The following is a 21,923-nucleotide window of genomic DNA, read 5'->3' as shown; positions in this document are numbered from 1 at the left end:
TCAGGATTGCCAACTGCCAACGTTAATCGTACCTTGTAAGTTGTCATTTTGCTGCATAATTGTCAATGTAAGTCCTATGAAATAAGTAAAATTGTGATTCGATCGAAACTGTTGGATAGATTATGGTAAATTATTGGTTGGTCAACACACATTTTAAAGTAGTTGGGCCAACGTAATTTTCAATATTGTTTTGGCAATTTCCGACCATTAGTCGGCAATTCCCAAAGTAGGGCCTACAAATGTGCAGCTAGGAAAACTGTCACTTTTTGATTTTTTTTTTTTTTCACTGACAAGACTTTTGATCAGAAAAACATTACCTGGAAACAATTAAAATTTAAAGAAATTTTAAAGGAATTCATTTTCCATAGGATGTGTACAGGATTAGTTGAAAGCATCGTTTGCTGATCTGTGAGAGGGAGACGTATTGAAAACCACTGAGGAATGGCTTTCTCTTCAGCATTGAAATAGTGCAGAGTGCTGTTCCTCTCTCGGGAAACGAAAAGTGGTAGCCTTTTTTTATAGAAGAAAGGAGCCGAAACGATTTTCCCTTCTCTTCGTCATACCTCACGCATGTCAGAATCCGATATTTTCTCAACCTGTTGCTTTTCCTCTGAACAACTTCCTCTTCAATCTATGTGGGTCCCTCGCGGGAGTCGTTAGTTTAAGCGGGTTTAGTTAGATGGTTTCCACGAGAATTATTGGCTTAACCAATTTAGCTGAAAAGTGGTAGTAAATGTGGGGAAGGAAATGTACTGGATCTGAAACCACTGAAGATAAACTATGCCTTTGCAGACTCGTTCCATTTGATTAACAACAACTAACCTCATCCGCAATTTAGAAGCCAAATTCCTACTGTTATCGTGCTTTTTATCCTATCAGCACATTTTCAATCTGTATAGATTATGAAACATGAATTATTCTTAGAACTTTATCATGGTTGTATGGTTTGCATCCGCGTCTTCAGCGTGGGAGACCCAAGTTCGATTTCCGCTACGAGCTGATATGGCTCGGAATGTTTTAAGCTGTAGGTCCACGTCTCATAGAGCCTCGGTGACAAAAGGGATGACAATTTCAATCAAATAACCAATCAACATGAATTATTTTTCAGTTGTAGAATGCTGCTAATTCAATGCGGAAAGCTAGGCACAAGAATATCATGGACTTCTCTAACCGACTGAGGTTAGATTTATATTGAAGTTACACCACCCGAGCGTGACGTAATGTCACGTGGTATTACCATTATGATAAAAGTGGAATAAAACAAGTCCTGCTGGGCTTCTAACCCCCTCCGGTCGCTGACGCTCGCTTAGCTATGTTTCGTAGCGTTTCCGTAAATCACCTTTTTTAAAAATCAATAAAGTTGTATGAGCAAAGTGGACTAATATTACGTGACGTTACGTCACACTCGGGTGATGCAACTTCAATATAAATTTAACCTCACTCTCTCTAACCTTTCGGATTTGTCTTTCCACACGCTTCTGGTACTATAATTGTAAAAATTCTATCTTGGCAGAGAATAAAAGTTAAAAACAAAATGATACAATAACTTTGTGTGATTGTTGTATTAGGAGTGCCAGAATAATAGGCAAAAGCAGTAGAGGTAACAGAAAATAGAAAGAAAATGTTTGGAAAACAATACAAGACACACAAGAAGGAAGGTTTAAAAATGTTTGAAATAATCAAATAAAAACAAGTCACTTTATACACACAGTATAACTACGACTCCCTTAAAGTAATCTTTATAAAATCCAGACATTTGACGAAGCAATATATCAATTGGCCAGTAGCACCGCCCGCTGGAGTCACTCCTTTCGCTGAGCGAGAGGAGTGACTCCAGCGGGAGGTGGCCAGTAGTTGTACTGAATATGTTCGTAAGAGCTATGTTATTGGATAATTTGCAGAGACACCCAGAGCAGCCTTGTTCCTTGCGCACTACTCGTTTCAGTTCAACAAAGGGAGAATATACCCGGGTTGTATGATGCAAATGGTTCTTAGATTTAAATTTTTGGAGATTGTCCTGCACAAGCCGTATGTAAACAGGCTTTACCGTGAAAGAGATTTGCTTCTTTAAGGAAAATAATATGAATCTCTTGACTTCAGGTCTCTCATACAAAAACGAAAAAAAAATACGGCGTTGTTTCTGTTTATTCTTCCAACCTGTCTCTTGACAATATAGTTAACACATGCATCTTCAACTCAGAAGACATGAAATGAAATGAAATCTTTGAGTTTTACGTCCCACGGTTATGCCGGTTTGGCTAAAGGAGACGGTGATGATGAGTAATGAATGAAATGGTGGAATGAAGAAAGTGGGAGGAAACGGGAGAACCCCGAGAAAACCCACGCACACGGTGTTTGTCCACCACAAAGTTCACTTGGCGGGGGCTGGGATCGAACCCGGGACCCCAAGCACCATCAGAAGACATGGATTCGATTTCCAACGCGAGCTCGTGTTATTCGGATCCCATGTTAAGCTGTAGATCCACGTCTTACATAGCCTCTATGCTGAACACGACGTTATAGTCTAATCTAATTAATTAATTCTTTATTCTTCCACCATACTCACCTACATAACGGACGAGTGTAACATCCCTTTAATGTGACCTTTATTGTGTAGCATTCATCTTTGATGTCAGTACCATTTATTGGGACTGACTTCATCGAGGGAGTCGAGGGACTCGAGGGATTCGAGGGAGTCGAGGGAGTAAAAATAATTACTAGAGGGAGTCGAGAGAGTAAAAATATTCATTCGAGGGATTAAAAATATTCACTCGAGGGAGTAAAAATATACACTCGAGGGACTCGTGGGAGTAAAAATATTCACTCGAGGGAGTCGAGGGAGTAAAAATATTCACTCGAGGGAGACGAGGGAGTAAAAATATTCACTCAAGGGAGTCCAGGGAGTAAAAATATTCACTCGAGGGAGTCGACGGAGTAAAAATATTCACTCGAAGGAGTCGAGGGAGTGAAAATATTCACTCGAGGGAGTCGAGGAAGTAAAAATATACACTCGAGGGAGGCGAGGCAGTAAAAATATACACTCGAACGAGTCCAGACAGTAAAAATATTCACTCTAGGGAGTCGAGGGAGTAAAAATATTCACTCGAGGGAGTCCAGACAGTAAAAATATTCACTCTAGGGAGTCGAGGGAGTAAAAATATTCACTCAAGGGAGTCGAGGGAGTAAAAATATTCACTCTAGGGAGTCGAGAAAGTAAAAATATTCACTCGAGGGAGTAAAAATTTTCACTCGAGGGAGTAAAAATATTCACTCCAGGGAGCCGAGGGAGTAAAAATATTCACTCCAGGAAGCCGAGGGAGTAAAAATATACACTCGAACGAATAGAGGGAGTAAAAGTATTTACTCGAGGGAGTCGAGGGAGTAAAAATATTCACTCGAAGGAGTCAAGGGAGTAAAACATTCACTCGAGGGAGTCGAGGAAGTAAAAATATTCACTCGAGGGAGGCGAGGCAGTAAAAATATACACTCGAACGAGTCGAGGCAGTAAAAATTTTCACTCGAGGGAGTCGAGCGAGTAAAAATATTCACTCGAGGGAGTCGAGGGAGTAAAAATATTCACTCGAGGGAGGCGAGGCAGTAAAAATATACACTCGAACGAGTCGAGGCAGTAAAAATATACACTCGAAGGAGTCGAGGGAGTAAAAATATTCACTCGAGGGAGTCAAGGGAGTAACAATATTCACTCGAGGGAGTCGAGGGAGTAAAAAATATTCACACGAGGGAGTAGAGGGATTAAAAATATTCCCTCTAGGGAGTCGAGGGAGTAAAAATATTCACTCGAGGGAGTAAACATATTCACTCTAGGGATTCGAGGGAATAAGAATATTCACTCGAGAGAGCCAAGGGAGTAAAAATATTCACTCGGGGGAGTCTAGGGAGTAAAAATATACACTCAAAGGAGTCGAGGGAGTAAAAATATTCACTCTAGGGAGTCGAAGGAGTACAAATATTCACTCGAAGGAGTCGAGGGAGTAAAAATATTCACTAGAGGAAGTCGAGGAAGTAAAAATATTCACTCTAGGGAGTCGAGGGAGTAAAAATATTCACTCGAGGGAATCGACGGAGTAAAAATATTCACTCGAAGGAGTCGAGGGAGTAAAAATATTCACTAGAGGAAGTCGAGGAAGTAAAAATATACAATCGAGGGAGTCGAGAGAGTAAAAATATTCACTCGAGGGAGTCGAAGGAGTAAACATATTCACTCTAAGGAGTCGAGGGAGTAAAAATATTCACTCGGGGGAGTCTAGGGAGTAAAAATATACACTCAAAGGAGTCGAGGGAGTAACAATATTCACTCGAGGGAGTCGAGGAAGAAAAAATATTTACTCTAGGGAGACGAGAAAGTAAAAATATTCACTCGAGGGAGTCGAGGGAGTAAAAATTTTCACTCGAGGGAGTAAAAATATTCACTCCAAGGAGCCGAGGGAGTAAAAAATATTCACACGAGGGAGTAGAGGGATTAAAAATATTCCCTCTAGGGAGTCGAGGGAGTAAAAATATTCACTCGAGGGAGTAAACATATTCACTCTAGGGATTCGAGGGAATAAGAATATTCACTCGAGAGAGCCAAGGGAGTAAAAATATTCACTCGGGGGAGTCTAGGGAGAAAAAATATACACTCAAAGGAGTCGAGGGAGTAAAAATATTCACTCTAGGGAGTCGAGGGAGTAAAAATATTCATTCGAAGGAGTCGAGGCAGTAAAAATTTTCACTCGAGGGAGTCGAGCGAGTAAAAATATTCACTCGAGGGAGTCGAGGGAGTAAAAATATTCACTCGAGGGAGGCGAGGCAGTAAAAATATACACTCGAACGAGTCGAGGCAGTAAAAATATACACTCGAAGGAGTCGAGGGAGTAAAAATATTCACTCGAGGGAGTCAATGGAGTAACAATATTCACTCGAGGGAGTCGAGGAAGAAAAAATATTCACTCTAGGGAGACGAGGGAGTAAAAATATTCTCTCGAGGGAATCGAGGGAGTAAAAATATTCACTCGAGGGAGTCGAGGGAGTAAAAATATTCACTCTAGGGAGTAGAGGGAGTAAAAATATACACTCGAAGGAGTCGAGGGAGTAAAAATATTTACTCGAGGGAGTAAAAATATTCACTCGGGGGAGTCGAGGTAGTAAAAAATATTCACACGAGGGAGTCGAGGGATTAAAAATATTCCCTCTAGAGAGTCGAGGGAGTAAAAATATTCACTCGAGGGAGTAAACATATTCACTCTAGGAATTCGAGGGAATAAGAATATTCACTCGAGAGAGCCAAGGGAGTAAAAATATTCACTCGGGGGAGTCTAGGGAGTAAAAATATACACTCAAAGGAGTCGAGGGAGTAAAAATATTCACTCTAGGGAGTCGAAGGAGTACAAATATTCACTCGAAGGAGTCGAGGGAGTAAAAATATTCACTAGAGGAAGTCGAGGAAGTAAAAATATTCACTCTAGGGAGTCGAGGGAGTAAAAATATTCACTCGAGGGAATCGACGGAGTAAAAATATTCACTCGAAGGAGTCGAGGGAGTAAAAATATTCACTAGAGGAAGTCGAGGAAGTAAAAATATACAATCGAGGGAGTCGAGAGAGTAAAAATATTCACTCGAGGGAGTCGAAGGAGTAAACATATTCACTCTAAGGAGTCGAGGGAGTAAAAATATTCACTCAAGGGAGTCGAGGAAGTAAAAATATTCACTCGAGGAAGGCGAGGGAGTAAAATATTCACTCAAGGGAGTCCAGGGAGTAAAAATATTCACTCGAGGGAGTAAAAATATTCTCTCGAGGGAATCGAGGGAGTAAAAATATTCACTCGAGGGAGTCAAGGGAGTAAAAATATTCACTCTAGGGAGTCGAGGGAGTAAAAATATACACTCGAAGGAGTCGAGGGAGTAAAAATATTTACTCGAGGGAGTAAAAATATTCACTCGGGGGAGTCGAGGGAGTAAAAATATTCACTCGAGGGAGTCGAGAGAGAAAAAATATTCACTCGAGGAAGGCGAGGGAGTAAAAATATTCACTCGAGGGAGTCGAGGGAGTAAAAATATTCACTCGAGGGAGTCGAGGGAGTAAAAATATTCACTCGAGGGAGTCGAGGAAGTAAAAATATACACTCAAAGGAGTCAAGGGAGTAAAAATATTCACTCTAGGGAGTCGAGGGAGTAAAAATATTCATTCGAAGGAGTCGAGGCAGTAAAAATTTTCACTCGAGGGAGTAGAGCGAGTAAAAATTCTCACTCGAGGGAGTCGAGGGAGTAAAAATATTCACTCGAGGGAGTCGAGGGAGTAAAAATATTCACTCGGGGGAATCGACGGAGTAAAAGTATTCACTCGAGGGAGTCGAGGGAGTAAAAATATTCACTAGAGGGAGTCGAGGAAGTAAAAATATACAATCGAGGGAGTCGAGAGAGTAAAAATATTCACTCGAGGGAGTCAAAATATTCACTCGAAGGAGTCGAGGGATTAAAAATATTCACTCAAGGGAGTCGAGGAAGTAAAAATATTCACTCGAGGAAGGCGAGGGAGTAAAATATTCACTCAAGGGAGTCCAGGGAGTAAAAATATTCACTCGAGGGAGTAAAGGGAGTAAAAATATTCTCTCGAGGGAATCGAGGGAGTAAAAGTATTCACTCGAAGGAGTCGAGGGAGTAAAAATATTCACTAGAGGGAGTCGAGGAAGTAAAAATATACAATCGAGGGAGTCGAGAGAGTAAAAATATTCACTCGAGGGAGTAAACATATTCACTCGAAGGAGTCGAGGGAGTAAAAATATTCACTCAAGGGAGTCGAGGAAGTAAAAATATTCACTCGAGGAAGGCGAGGGAGTAAAATATTCACTCAAGGGAGTCCAGGGAGTAAAAATATTCACTCGAGGGAGTCAAGGGAGTAAAAATATTCTCTCCAGGCAATCGAGGGAGTAAAAATATTCACTCGAGGGAGTCGAGGGAGTAAAAATATTCACTCTAGGGAGTCGAGGGAGTAAAAATATACACTCGAAGGAGTCGAGGGAGTAAAAATATTTACTCGAGGGAGTAAAAATATTCACTCGGGGGAGTCGAGGAAGTAAAAATAATCACTCGAGGGAGTCGAGAGAGTAAAAATTATCACTCGAGGGAGTCGAGCGAGTAAAAATATTCACTCTAAGGAGTCGAGGGAGTAGAAATAATCACTCGAGGGAGTCGAGGGAGTAAAATATTCACTCTAGGGACTCCCTCGAGTGAATATTTTTACTGCCTCGCCTCCCACGAGTGAATATTTTTACTCCCTTGACTTCCTAGAGTGAATAATTTTACTCCCTCGACTCCCTAGAGTGAATATTTTTACTCCCTCGACTCCCTCGAGTGAATACTTTTACTCCCTCGACTCCCTCGAGTGAATATTTCTATTCCCTCGAGTGAAAATTTTTACTCCCTCGAGTGAATATTTTTACTCCCTCGACTCTCTCGAGTGAATATTTGTACTGCCTCGACTCGTTCGAGTGTGTATTTTTACTGCCTCGACTCGTTCGAGTGTATATTTTTACCGCCTCGCCTCCCTCGAGTGAATATTTTTACTTCCTTGACACCCTCGAGTGAATATTTTTACTCCCTCGACTCCTTTGAGTAAATATTTTTACTTCGTCGACTCCATCGAATGAATATTTTTACTCCCTCGACTCCCTCGAGTATATATTTTTACTTCCTCGACTCCCTCGAGTGAATATTTTTACTCCCTCGACTCCGAGTGAATATTTTTACTTCCTCGTTCCCTCGAGTGAATATTTTTAATCCCTCGACTCCTTTGAGTGAAAATTTTTACTCCCTCGACTCCCCGGAATGAATATTTTTACTCCCTCGACTCCCTCGAGTGTATATTTTTACTTCCTCGACTCCCTCGAATGAATATTTTTACTCCCTCGACTCCTTCGAGTGAATATTTTACTCCGGCGGCTCCCTCGAGTGAATATTTTTACTCCCTCGACTTCCTTCGGTGAATATTTTTACTCCCTCAACTCCCTCGAGTGAATATTTTTACTCCCTCTACTCCCTCGAGTGAATATTTTTACTCCCTCTACTCCCTCGAGGGAATATTTTTACTCCCTTGACTCCCTCGAGTGAATATTTTTACTCCCTCGACTCCCTCGAGTGAATATTTTTACTTCCTCAACTCCCTCGAGTGAATATTTTTACTCCCTCGACTCCTTCGAGTGAATATTTTTACTCCGTCGACTCCCTCGAGTGAATATTTTTACTCCCACGACACTCTCGAGTGAATATTATTACTCCCTCAAGTGAAATTTTTTTCTCCCTCGACTCCCTCGAGTGAATATTTTTACTCCGTCGATTCCCTCCAGTGAATATTTTTACTCCCTCGACTCCCTCGAGTGAATATTTTTACTCCCTCAACTCCCTCGAGTGAATATTTTTACTCCCTCATCTCCCTCGACTCCCTTGACTGAATATTTTTACTCCCTCGACTCCCTCGAGTGTATATTTTTACTCCCTCGACTCCCTCCAGTGAATATTTTTACTCCCTCGACTCCCTCGAGTGAAAATTTTTACTCCCTCGACTCCCTAAAGTGAATATTTTTACTCCCTCGAGTGAATATTTTCACTCCCTCGACTCCCTCTAGTAACTATTTTCACTCCCACGACTCCCTCGAGTCCCTCGACTCCCTCGATGAAGTCAGTCCCCTCGAGTGAAAATTTGTACTCCCTCGAGGAATATTTTTACTCCCTCGACTCCCTCGAGTGAATATTTTTACTCCCTCGACTCCCTCGAGTGAATATTTTTACTCCCTCGAGTGAATATATTTACTCCCTCGACTCCCTCGAGTGAAAATTTTTACTCCCTCTACTTTCTCGAGTGAATATTTTTACTCCCTCGACTCCCTCGAGTGAATATTTTAACTCCCTCGACTCCCTCGAGTGAAAATTTTTACTCCCTCGACTCCTCCGAGTGAATATTTTTACTCCCTTGAGTAAATATTTTTACTCCCTCGACTCCCTCGAGTAAATATTTTTCTCTCTCGGCTCCCTCGAGTGAATATTGTTACTCCCTCGACTCCCTCGAGTGAATATTTTTACTCCCTCGACTCCCTCGAGTGAATATTTTTACTCCCTCGACTCCCTCGAGTGAAAATTTTTACGCCCTCGACTCCCTAGAGTGAATATTTTTACTCCCTCGAGTGAATATTTTTAATCCCTCGAATGAATATTTTTACTCTCTCGACTCCCTCTAGTAATTATTTTTACTCCGTCGATTCCCTCCAGTGAATATTTTTACTCCCTCGACTCCCTCGAGTGAATATTTTTACTCCCTCAACTCCCTCGAGTGAATATTTTTACTCCCTCATCTCCCTCGACTCCCTTGACTGAATATTTTTACTCCCTCGACTCCCTCGAGTGTATATTTTTACTCCCTCGACTCCCTCCAGTGAATATTTTTACTCCCTCGACTCCCTCGAGTGAAAATTTTTACTCCCTCGACTCCCTAAAGTGAATATTTTTACTCCCTCGAGTGAATATTTTCACTCCCTCGACTCCCTCTAGTAACTATTTTCACTCCCACGACTCCCTCGAGTCCCTCGACTCCCTCGATGAAGTCAGTCCCCTCGAGTGAAAATTTGTACTCCCTCGAGGAATATTTTTACTCTCTCGACTCCCTCGAGTGAATATTTTTACTCCCTAGACTCCCTCGAGTGAATATTTTTACTCCCTCGAGTGAATATATTTACTCCCTCGAGTGAATATTTTTACTCCCCCTACTTTCTCGAGTGAATATTTTTACTCCCTCGACTCCCTCGAGTGAATATTTTAACTCCCTCGACTCCCTCGAGTGAAAATTTTTACTCCCTCGACTCCTTCGAGTGAATATTTTTACTCCCTTGAGTAAATATTTTTACTCCCTCGACTCCCTCGAGTAAATATTTTTCTCTCTCGACTCCCTCGAGTGAATATTGTTACTCCCTCGACTCCCTCGAGTGAATATTTTTACTCCCTCGACTCCCTCGAGTGAATATTTTTACTCCCTCGACTCTCTCGAGTGAAAATTTTTACGCCCTCGACTCCCTAGAGTGAATATTTTTACTCCCTCGAGTGAATATTTTTAATCCCTCGAATGAATATTTTTACTCTCTCGACTCCCTCTAGTAATTATTTTTACTCCCTCGACTCCCTCGAATCCCTCGACTCCCTCGACTCCCTCGAGTCCCTCGACTCCCTCGATGAAGTCAGTCCCCCATTTATTATATGGTTTAAATATTCTAATATTGCATAAATGAATACATTATCCATACCACGCTGTAATATCATTCAATTTTGTTGAGATAATCGAAAGTTATATTGATAAATATAACGTACAGCAAGTAACCTTATACTGATGTAAAAGTTTACAATATTAACCTTCGCGTGGTGTAAATATCGGTTTATGTAGTCTACAGGCCCGTATCCAGAGGGTCTAGGGGGATGGGCCCCCATAACTTCAGCCCCCCCCCCCTACATTTTTGGGCTGGCTACCGGAGTGTGTAGTCATCATTTAATCTGGTTAGCACTTGTGCAAACCAACCTATTGCATCGAGTTTGCTAGCAGCCTTTGGGTGTTACGTAAGGCGTAGTATTGCCGCTAAAATTGCATGACGAGGAAAATAAATACGAAGAGATACGAAGCTCAGGAAATTTACTGCAAAGGAAGTCACACGACTTTCATTAAAGACTAACAAGGTACATTCGCGAAGTGTCCCCTCGGGATTCATGTAAAACTGATTTAAATGCAAAGTTCTCCATGGCTCAATGTGTATTGTACTAATTTTAGCGGCCCATATGGGTAATTTGCATATTTATGAGCCTTCATATACCCGGAATTCAATCATACACTACTATAACGCTCAATCACAAAATTGCTTTTTGTTTCTTTAGATGTAACTGAACATGAATGTGAGCATATGCAAAATATATTATATCAAGTACTGCTTCTCTGACACGTATTATCCACACCGGCCGCCATCTTGGATCCACCATATTGGATTCAACTTTCGGTTTTTCAAATGGGAATAGGTGCATGTGATACATCAAATTCATATAAAATTTTCTCGGAAATTCATTGGTGTAGTGAGTTTTACGGTAGCTTGTACCATTTGTGAGATATTACATATTAAATCTCTATAGGCACTTCGCGAATAGACATTGCAGAGTAATATCAGTTACGCTTACGTTTTTGATGTTGACGAATCAAAACAATATCCAACTGGAAAAGTACTGTAGATATAAAAAAAAAACTCTCTACAACATTGGTGTCATAATCTTACAACATTTTTGTGAGTGATTGTTGTTACTTTCATGTTATACTATAACAAGGGAGTATTGTATTACGAACAAAATGTCTAATGTAAATCTAGGTAAGACCAGATTTTGGTGAAGATCTACCATATCCTATTTACGTCTGTGTGTCTGTATGTATGTACGTTCAGAAAACATTTCGTCAACAATAAATCACGTAAGAGATCACATATACATACGGGGCACTGCACAACTTTTGAAGTGGTTGAATTTGTGAAGTGCCTCACATTTAACATGCAATATCTTGCAAATGTTACAAGCTACCGTAAAATTTACTACACCAATGAATTTCCGAGAAAATTTTGTATGAATTTGATGTATCACATGCACCTATTTTCATTTGAAAAAACGAAAGTTGAATACAATATGGCGGATCCAAGATGACGGCTGGTGTGGATAACAAGTGTCAGAGAAGCAGTACTTGATCCAATTTGTTTTGCATATGCCCACATTCATGTTCAGTTACATCTAAAGAAACAAAAAGCAATTTTGTGACCAAGCGTTATAGTAGTGTATGAATTCCGGATATATGAAGGCCCAGAAATATGCAAATTACCCGTATGGGCCGTTAAAATTACTACAATACACTTTGGACCGCGGAGAACTTTGCATTTAAATCAATTTTAGACGAATCGCAAGGGGACACTTCGGGAATGTATACTTCGGGAATATATATAGGTGCGTCAAAAAAATGTATACACGCTTTGAACCGTCATACAAAATTTCTTCCGTTCTACAAGGTTCAATTGCTGAAAACGGAAAGCTTAAAGTCCAATTTGAAACATAAATGCACTTTCTCACGCAAATGTGATTACTGTTCAAAATGGCGGCCTTCAGCATCTATACATTTCTGAGTACGAGTCACCACTGATTCAGTACATCGTGCCAACGTATACAATGGGATTTCTTCGCACACCGCTTGAATCTCATTCCAAAATGTGTCTAGGCCACGTGTTTTACGTTTGTACGCGTCATCTGTGAACCGCAGCAACGTTCTCAAACTTCCAGTACCACTTCCAGTCAAACTTCCAGTACCTGCTTCCACGCTTCAAAGCTCAAACCTACTATCTTACTATTTAGACAACAAGTAACATTGAGTAAATTCTGGAATCTTCTTCTATATTTAATTTTGGGGACATGGACTAACTTAATAATAAACTTTTTTTTTTTTCATTCGTTGCAGCTTACACTGGAGAAATCGCAGCAGGCGTAGCAGGAGGCGTTGTCCTGGTGCTAGCCATTATCTCACTAGTCATCTACAGGAACTGGCGATATGAACAGGAGTTGGACAGCCTGCTTTGGAAGGTGGATTACAAAGACATTCAAATGAACGAGGAGACCTCCACGTCGCTTGAGACAAAGATTACCAGGGTAAGCACATTGATTACTGCACTTTCCTTTCGGTTGGTTAGTTGATTTGGAGAATCGTCCCGTTCAGTATCGGAGACTATATGAAACGTGAACCGAACCTCATGCAACTTAACGTGAGATGTAAACTACATGAGCTCCCATCAGGAATTGAAATCTCGTCCCCCGCGCCAAAAGCACATATGCTAACAACGTTGCTCCGAGGAAATTCATTTTTCTTTCGGAAAATGAGAGCCACGGTGGCTCAGTGGTAGAGCGTTCACTTTTGGTGTGTGGGTCCCTGGTTCAATCTCAGCTCGTGTGTCAAGTCGACTTGGTGGTGGACAAACACCGTGTACGTGGGTTTTCTAGAGTTTCCCCCGTTTCCTCCCACTTTCTTCATTCCACCATTTCATTGATTTCTCATCATTACCATCTCCTTTAGCTCACACGGCATAAGAGTGGGACGTAAAGCTCAAAGATTTACTTTTTTTTTTTTTTTGGAAAATAAATGTACTAAAAAGAAGACATAAGGGGCACACCGAAATTCTAGCCGAAGATGAGTTATTGGTATTTTAGATTTAAAAAGATAAAGTTGACATTTTCGAACGGAACTATGTTATACCTACGTGAGGGAAACTACCGTAGAATACCTCGAATACATTTTCCAACAATGCTATATTGTTGATGTGGTGAGAGCCCACGAAGAATCACTAAGAATTTCAGTACAACTTTTGTAAGTGTTTTGAATAATTTCGCATTCCACCATATAATGCGTCCCTTTTAGACATAATTCGGGACGCTGAAAATTCGTGGTAGTAATCCATATACTCTTTATGGAGTCTTTTGAGTATGCTAATATGCTAAATCGATACCTTTCCCCTCATACATCTTTGAGCAAAATGTATTATATTACAGGTAAAATTTGGATACCAACTACGGAAATGCACTCGAATTCAATTTTGTATAGTAATATCCTACATTTTCACATATAACGAGTAACGAAGTGAAATAAAATGTCTGGTTTAACGTCCCACGACTTATGCGCCGAAGCTAATGAGGTGATGATGATTAGTGTTGTCTATGAGAGGAGAAATTTCTTGTCTCGTTCTCAAAACGAGACGAGAGTCGAGACAAGAAATATATTTTTAAATTCGAGATGAGACTAAAAATTTCACAAGCCTTGTGGGCATTAGTTCACCTGATCATCAGATCTCAAACACTGTTCTAATGTTACATGATTCTCAGTATGAAAACTAAAAATTGATGAAGTTATTGTACGCACACAATGAAAAGTATTTTTCAACGATTAAAGATACGCAAAGTTGTTACACAATATGAGATATGTTCAAAAAATATCAAACCTTTGGTTGGCAAAAAATACATTTATTGATTTGGAAGTCCGAAACACTAATCCCTTTCAAAGAAGTCTCTTTGGTTAATGCACACACTTTTCCTAGCGCTCCCGCTATTGTTGGAAACACTTCTAGAACGCGGTTTTTGGAATGGTGAGCAACCATCCCGTCGCATTCCGCATGATGTCTTCTCTTGACTCAAATTGAGTCCCTTTTAGTGGCCTATTCATCTTGGAAAATAATCAAAAGTAACACGGAACCATGTCGGATAAGTAGGAAGCCTGACGACACACAGGAATGTTATGTTTGGTGACGAAAGCCTGAATCAAATGCGTAGAATGGACTCCATTGTTAGCAGCTTAGAAACAAATTTCGCGGACGTTCTCCTCATTCCCAAATTCTCGTTCAAAATTGAACGTACCGATCCAATGCTCACCCCTATATCATTCATAATTTCTCGGACTGTGGTACGACGGTCCTCCAAGACCACGGTCCGCACTTGCTCAATGACATTGTCATTCGGGCTTGTTAAGAGTCTACCTGAACGTTATTGACTGTCCACTGATGCGTGGCCATCTTTGAAGCGGTTGCACCACTCCTTTATGCGTAAGGTGCTCGTGGCATCGTACCCGAAAGCCTGTTGAATGTTGCGAATGGTTTCCGCTTGGGTATCGCCAAGCTTTTGCCAAAATTTGATGCATTATCGCTCCTCAAGTGTTTCTGCCATTTTACAAAAAAAAAAAAAAAAAAAAAAAAACTGAAATCCGATGACTGCTCACTACACGTCTTCATTCATTGGCCGACTGCCCAAGTGACTGACGCTTTCTACGGGCGGGAAAAAAATTGACGACTGCGCATAAGTGTCCCCTCTACATCTACACTGAAGACAGTCTCCCGCGCTTCATTGGTTTACGCGGGAAAAAATAAGGTTCGATGTTTTTGAACACACCTCGTATACTCCAAGAGTAAATATGGTATAAATGTTATTACGAGGGGGAGTCAAATGAAAACCATAATTATTTTTTTAAATATTATTTATTGGTCACACAGGGTACAGAAGTAAATCACTTTTCAACATAGTCCCCTCCTCGTTCAATGCAAGTCCGCCAGCGCTTCGGAAGAGCCTGAATACCTGCAGAAAAAAAGTCTTTTGGGCGACGGCGCAACCACTCGTGCACCGCATTGCTACCTCTTCATCGGAGTGGAACTTCCTGCCGCCCATTGCTTCTGGGCACCGGCTGACAGCAATCCACGTCGTTTCGTTTTGATGGCAGGCCGGAGATGATTTTTTAGGAGGTCCGAGTACGTAGCATTCGTCACAGAGGTTCCTCGTGGCGTGTAGTGTTCCAAGATGATGCCCTTTTCGTCCCAAAAGAGGATCAGCAGATTTCAGTTTAGGCGTCAGTTGTCGGGGCACTCATCTTGCAGACACCTTATGAAACTGGAGGAAATCATTCACAATATGATGTGCCGATCCATGACTCATGTGTACACATGCTGCAATTTCGTCTATTGTCACACGGCGGTTTTCCAAAACGATGGCTTCAACGGCTGCAATGGTCTCTGGAGTCACTACGCGCCGAGTCTGGCCGGGGCGTGGAGCATCGGCCACAGACGTAACACCATTTGCAAATTTCCGGCACCATTCATAGATTTGTGGCTGTGACAAACACGCATCTCCATACTGAACCTTCATTCGCCTAAAAATGTCAATCGGTTTTACACCTTCACTTCGCAAAAACCGAATCACAGAACGCTGCTCCTCGCTGGTGCATGTGGCTAGTGGGGTGCCATTTTGGAACTGTTGTTGTTCCGGTGTTTGTGCATCTGCCGGCTGCTGCCACCTGGACGACATCCGGCATACTATCGTAAACAGTCATGCCAACTTACAGCTCACTGGCGCCATATGCGGATTTTTATTTCTACTTTTATGGTTTTCAGTTGACTTACCCTCGTATATCACATCCTTTATGGACTTCTCGTGCTGCAGAGGGATTATGATCACTTCTAGATGAAGTTAAGGAAAAATATCAGGCCATAAATTTTGTGCATAAATTCACAAAACAAAACAAGACGAGAAAGAATTCCTTGAGAATAGAGATGAGAAAACCTTATTTTTCGTCTCGTCTTGTCTCATGGTCAACACTAGTGATGATAATAAATAAAACGGTCAAATGACGAAAGTGGGAGAAAAGGAGGAACCACGATAACCCCAATGTAAAACTCACTTCGCATGAGTCAATGATCGAATTGGTCGGTATGGCATACCAGTTAAAATGTCGATAGTTATACCAGCTGTAAAAGATATAAATTTTACTGTATTCAAGTATACCTAAGATACATCTACGTATGCCTGCTATCATAGCCTACAGATAGTAATCTATTTTCAATTCGACCACTGCTTATAACAGAATATGTGTGTGTGTGTAGGTTTTGTTACATTTAAAGATTTTCATGAAATAAATATAAAGAATTCAGCATCTTCGCTCTTCATATTATCTTCTCAGTCAGTATTTTTCTTTCTTATTTTTAGACACGTTTATGATCTAAGACACAAGAAGTTTAGCTTCTCAGAGGTTATCCTTTGTGTTCTAACTCATAACTCTTTCCGAAACGAATCTAAAACAAGAAACAAAGGATAAATAAATACTAGCTTCCCAATCCTCTATTTCTTGTGTATTATTCTTGCCAACTTTCACTGGTTCTAAACCGATGTAATGGCTTTTCAGATGACTTGCTTGAAGCTTCGCAGACGGTTGGTTGTTGAGGGTGACCGCACGGAGTATATTTGCTCTGAATCTATAATGACTTTATTTTTTTTTTTTTTTTCCTTTCCCTGTTCTTTGTGTGCTACATGGGGGATCATCCTTAGCCTGCTCAATACATAACGCTGTCTCCGAGTCGAAATGAGATATATATCACTGCTTGGAAACAGCTCGTGTTTGGTGAGGCATCCTGCATAACAGGAGATGTTGCTGGTTATTGTAACTGCAGATCAGGTAGAACGCCTGCAGACATACACAAACAAACGCCTAATAGGTCTTTTAACCCTTCCGTTATGAAAGAGTAATGTTACTTCCGTGTTTAGAATACGAAACTAGTTTCGTACTATAATGTCAAGTAATCCACACGAGAAATGAGGTCATATGGACTTTCTCATAATGTTGTTTATCCTTAACTTTTTTTTTTGACCCATTTGAATAACATTAGTATTGCTAGAATATTACTTATTATACTTATTAGCCTTACGGAATATATACATATAGTTTATTTTCGAGTTCAGCAGAAATAAATGTATTGTTCATATCAAACATGCATTGTATTCTTTTTTCGATGTCCCTGAAGGAGGTAACTTAGGACCATTGTTTTTATTAAGAAGAACATTTGAAACAGAATACATTATTTCCATTATTACCGGTAATGTATAAACATGAAATTATACGAAAAAAATTAAACCGGAGCGCAAAATAATAAAATAAACCGGAGCAAAGAGAGTTGTCTGCTGCTACTACTACTAGTAGTCTTACTCAATAAACATTAATAATAATAATAATAATAATAATTGTATTTCCTTATGCTTATAAGTTAGCGCATATTCCGTGATGCATGAGTCTCCAGGTTTGAATCCCGGTTACAACACAGATATATTTATATATATGAAGAGTTTATAAAGAAAGAAATATACAAAATATACAATAACCTACATATTACACTGAACCAGGCGCGCATCAGTTTTTTTTTTTTTTTTTTTTTTTTTGAGTGATCCAATACCACAAACCACTACGTAGTAGTCTAATGTAGTATTAAACTGGCATTATTCTCTTGGCTTGCGAGAGTTACTGGGATCGATACCCAACATCTTCACCATGTGTCGATGCTGTGCCATCAGTTGTAGCTCAGAATAATCTCTAAAATACTCATTCAATAAATGTAACAATTGGGGATGAAACTGATGCACAACACGGTACTTAACTGTAAAACTATGATTGAATTTAAATAAAATTCAAATGTTTTAATATTGAACATGAATAGTGGGGAAAAGGTGTGTGAGACAGATAGGTTATGATTAAGAGATAAAGGAAGAGCACTAGCCTGACATTCCGATGTGTCTACTGTCGTTCTGGTCATCTGGACGATGAATGGTTTTCTCTGGAGGAGCCTGGATGTACTGGAGTCAGCCAACAACTGGAACTCAATCCTGCTGAACTGCTAGGGGCGTCGAATTCTCTCTTTGTGATACGTTTCTACGATGTTCTTCTTCACCTTCATGCCACTACTCAGATGTCAACTCAAATGTGTATGTGGCGATGAACCAACGGAATGATATTCTCGAGACATGGAGTTGGTCGTCCCCCAATGGTGCGATATGCTTGCTTCCAACGATCCTGCACCTTCCTCAACTTCGTGACGGATACCTCCTGTTAATGTGTTCTTCGCGGTTTTGCTTAATCCAAAAACGATGAGTCTGACGTTCAGTAAGCTAGGAATGTCAAACTGAGCGGAAGGGAACGCGGAAAGGCAGGAAGGAAACTAGTCGTGTTTATTAACAATTTCAAAAGCAGGAATTAACAAATACATGATTATACAAGCTGTCTGGAAATGTACAACATTAATAAAAAGTTTAGTTCCGTTGAATTTCAAAGAGTTCATAGTTCTGTCGTTGATAAATGTAATTTAATAAAGTAATTAAATTTAGCGAATTAAGTTAAGAGTTTATACAATCATTACATGATCACTTCACATCTAGTACACAGCTACTTAACAATAGATTACAATAAGATAGCAAGAAGAAAAGAAGGAGAGTGAAAAAAAGAGCAAAAATACCTCATGGAAACTGGATATCGAAATTTCCCAGATTTTATATTTGATAATAATTATTTAAAGAGAAAGCAGTAACGATCGGATTTCTCATATTTCATATTTGTTTGTCTTGTAAAGAGAATTGGTTAATCCAAAGTTCCTAATATAACATATTGACAGATATTGAAAATATGAAAAACAAGAAATGAGAATTAGGTTGTCTCAACGAACACTAGCTCACATTAAGGAACTAAATATGTCTTACCTTGTTATATTGTATATATTTTTGTGTCACTATCTCTGCATCATAGTTCTTTTTTAATTTTTTATAGCTTATGGTAAGCTTTGTTCAACATGTTTACTCCAAAAATATATTTTTATTTATTTATTTATTATTTATCTTTTTTTAATAATAATGGAATTGATTTTATATCCTTTATTCTTTTGGGCAGTCTGTAGTAAGTTTGAGTGATATTATACTGACTTCTGCGTTATTATAAGTATACCATAAATTGTTGAATTAACATTTCCTAATTCAATTTCGTCCTTTGCTTCTCGCATTATAACTATGGACATCTTTCCACTTTATTAGAAGTACTAAATAGCTACGGTATGTACAGGATGGACCATTTATAATGATAGTGGTGAATATCTAAGAAATCGTAAAAAGCAGAGAAGTGAAATTTTACACCAGGAAACTATACTGAGGAGGACAATGTCCTAGGCATTTTGTAAATCACCGGATGAACAGTGTTGTCAACCCAATATAAAGTCATATTTTTCAAATGACACTATGTAAGATTACACATTTTAAATCAATATGTCAAACAAAAACTTTAAATATCACGTTTATTATTCAGTGTTGCAAACTAAGGACATTACAGTATCACAAACATCTAAAATTTTGAAGCCTTTTTAAAATAAACTCGGTATTTTAAGTTTCATTTGACTGTTGGTTTCAAATATGTAATAATCTCACGTAGTGTCATTTGAAAAATATAACTTTATATTGGCTTGGCAATACTATTCATCCGGTGATGTTACAAAATACCTAGGACGTTATCACGTCCCTATAGTTTCTTGGTGCAAAATTTCACTTCTCTGCCTTTTATGGTTTCTGAGATATTTGCTACTATATGAATTTTCCCAAGTGAGACTCGTATAGTCGATCGTTAACGTAGCAATATTCTGAGTAGTTTGTATTATATTGTTTAGACAGAAATCGAGAGTAATCAAAATATTAATATTGTGTCGAAAGCCAATTGGTATATAACTGACTGGTATTTAACGTAAGATTATTATTTCTCATCCACATCGATACTTGTTACGCATGTTTAGTGTTTTTGGTCATACTTTTTTTAAAAAAAAATCTCCAATAACTAAAAGATTCGTGTCAATTTGCAGGTAGTGTCAATTTGGATGGCTCGACATTAAATTCTAGATATATATTTATACAGAGCGATCGTAAAGTCCCCGAACCCAAACTTTAAAAAAAAATGACTGTAGTTATTACGGGAAGGTAAATATTTCTGTGTAAACTGATTTGCTAGGGTCTTAGCTATACACACAAGAGATGGCGCTGGGGAGTGGCGCTAGCAGTCGTGGCGAAGAAATGAACTACATAAAGTGCTGTTAGCAAAATAATCACGTTAACACAAGTACTAAATAACACACACACTGTAACACAAACACAGAAACCAGCTAACAAGTTACTCAGGTGACCTCTCTCGGAGGATATCTGGGTGGCTGTAAACACATCACAAGAGGTGCTGAAAGTGGCCCCTTTCCGCAGCATGCATAAACGTATGCGACGACACATGTTTCGAGCTACGCGGTGCAGCATAGGCATATCAATTGCAGTAATGCACTGAGTGATGTTCGTTTTCAGTGTATCTAAATCAGGGGACTATTTTCGTAGATTTTCCTTTTCAAATAATCCCACAGGAAAAAATCGGGTGAGGTCAAATCGGATGATCTTGGCGGCCAAATACCTGTTGAAATCAAGCTGTCATCAAAAAACTCATGCAGAAATGCCATGGTGTCATTGGACGTATGTCATGTTGCCCGTCTTGCTGTAACCACACATCTCGTTCACCAGCGTCCAAAAGTATGTCGCGATAAACTGCTGTATAATGTCCTAGTACACAATTGAGTTCACTCGGGTTTCGAAAAAAATCGGACCAATAATTCGTGATCTGGACACGGCACACCAGACACCAATTTCCTGTGCGTGGAGTGGGGTCTCATTTGCGAGTGAATTGTTGAAACCACCGACAATACCTGATTCGAGCATCATTGTCATCTGGTCGCAGCTTCTGAACGACTTGCACGTGATATGGTCGTAATTTTAACCGTTATGTTGCTTTTCGTGCAGAGCCATATGATACGTCTACTTGTTGTAGTGGGCGGCGAAGTCCTTTCTGTGGTAGTTGTTGCAATCATGCGGCGACGTCTTCCAAATCATCATTCGTCAAAACTGTAGGGCGCCCACTACGCAGCTTATCATGCACACTGTCATGTTCACGAAATCTCGTGATTAATGCATGAATATATTCATTGTTGATTTACTCACAGAATGCCCGAAATGATTCACAAATTTTTCGTTTGCAGCACTATGTGATGCAGTTTTTATCCTCCTCTAACAAAAACACACGCTCCTTCACTGACGAATTCATCCTTGCAACTGGAGTGATTATTTTGCTAACAGTACTTTACGTAGTTTATTTCTTTGCCACGACTGCTAGCGCTACTCCCCAGCGCCGTCTCTTGGGTCGTGTATAGCCGAGACCCTAGCGAATCAGTTTACACAGAAATATTTACTTTCTCGTAATAACTACCGTCTTTTTTTTTTTTTTTAAGTTCGGGTTCGGGGACTTTTCGATCGCTCTGTATATAGAATATAAGAAACAACAAGGATTTCAAGACTGAATCTTATAGTACTTTACAAATAATTATTATATCTTTCTTCTGATGAATGAAAACGGCTCAATTTTGCTTTTTGATTGCAAATTTCAACTACTTGCTTGCAATATGACAAATATGATTTGAAACAACTATACGCCTTATCCGTTATGCCATATAAATTCAAGCTTTTTA

General features: G+C 39.7%; 1 protein-coding gene across 1 annotated transcript in view; it reads left to right on the top strand.

The window, feature by feature from the left end:
- LOC145680557 (guanylate cyclase 32E) overlaps positions 1-21,923 on the top strand; it is a 966,530-nt gene that overhangs the window by 887,209 nt on the left and 57,398 nt on the right. Inside the window, exon 10 of the mRNA XM_081751189.1 lies at positions 12,509-12,696. Coding sequence (XP_081607315.1) covers positions 12,509-12,696 — 188 coding nt within the window. The remainder of the gene's footprint in view (positions 1-12,508; positions 12,697-21,923) is intronic.

This window comes from Thermobia domestica, chromosome 3, assembly GCF_964235325.1.
Source record: "Thermobia domestica chromosome 3, izTheDome1.hap1.1, whole genome shotgun sequence".
In the NCBI taxonomy this organism is placed as follows: domain Eukaryota; kingdom Metazoa; phylum Arthropoda; class Insecta; order Zygentoma; family Lepismatidae; genus Thermobia; species Thermobia domestica.
The sequence above is the reverse complement of the archived record's forward strand: the minus strand, read 5'-3'. Positions and strand labels throughout refer to the sequence as shown.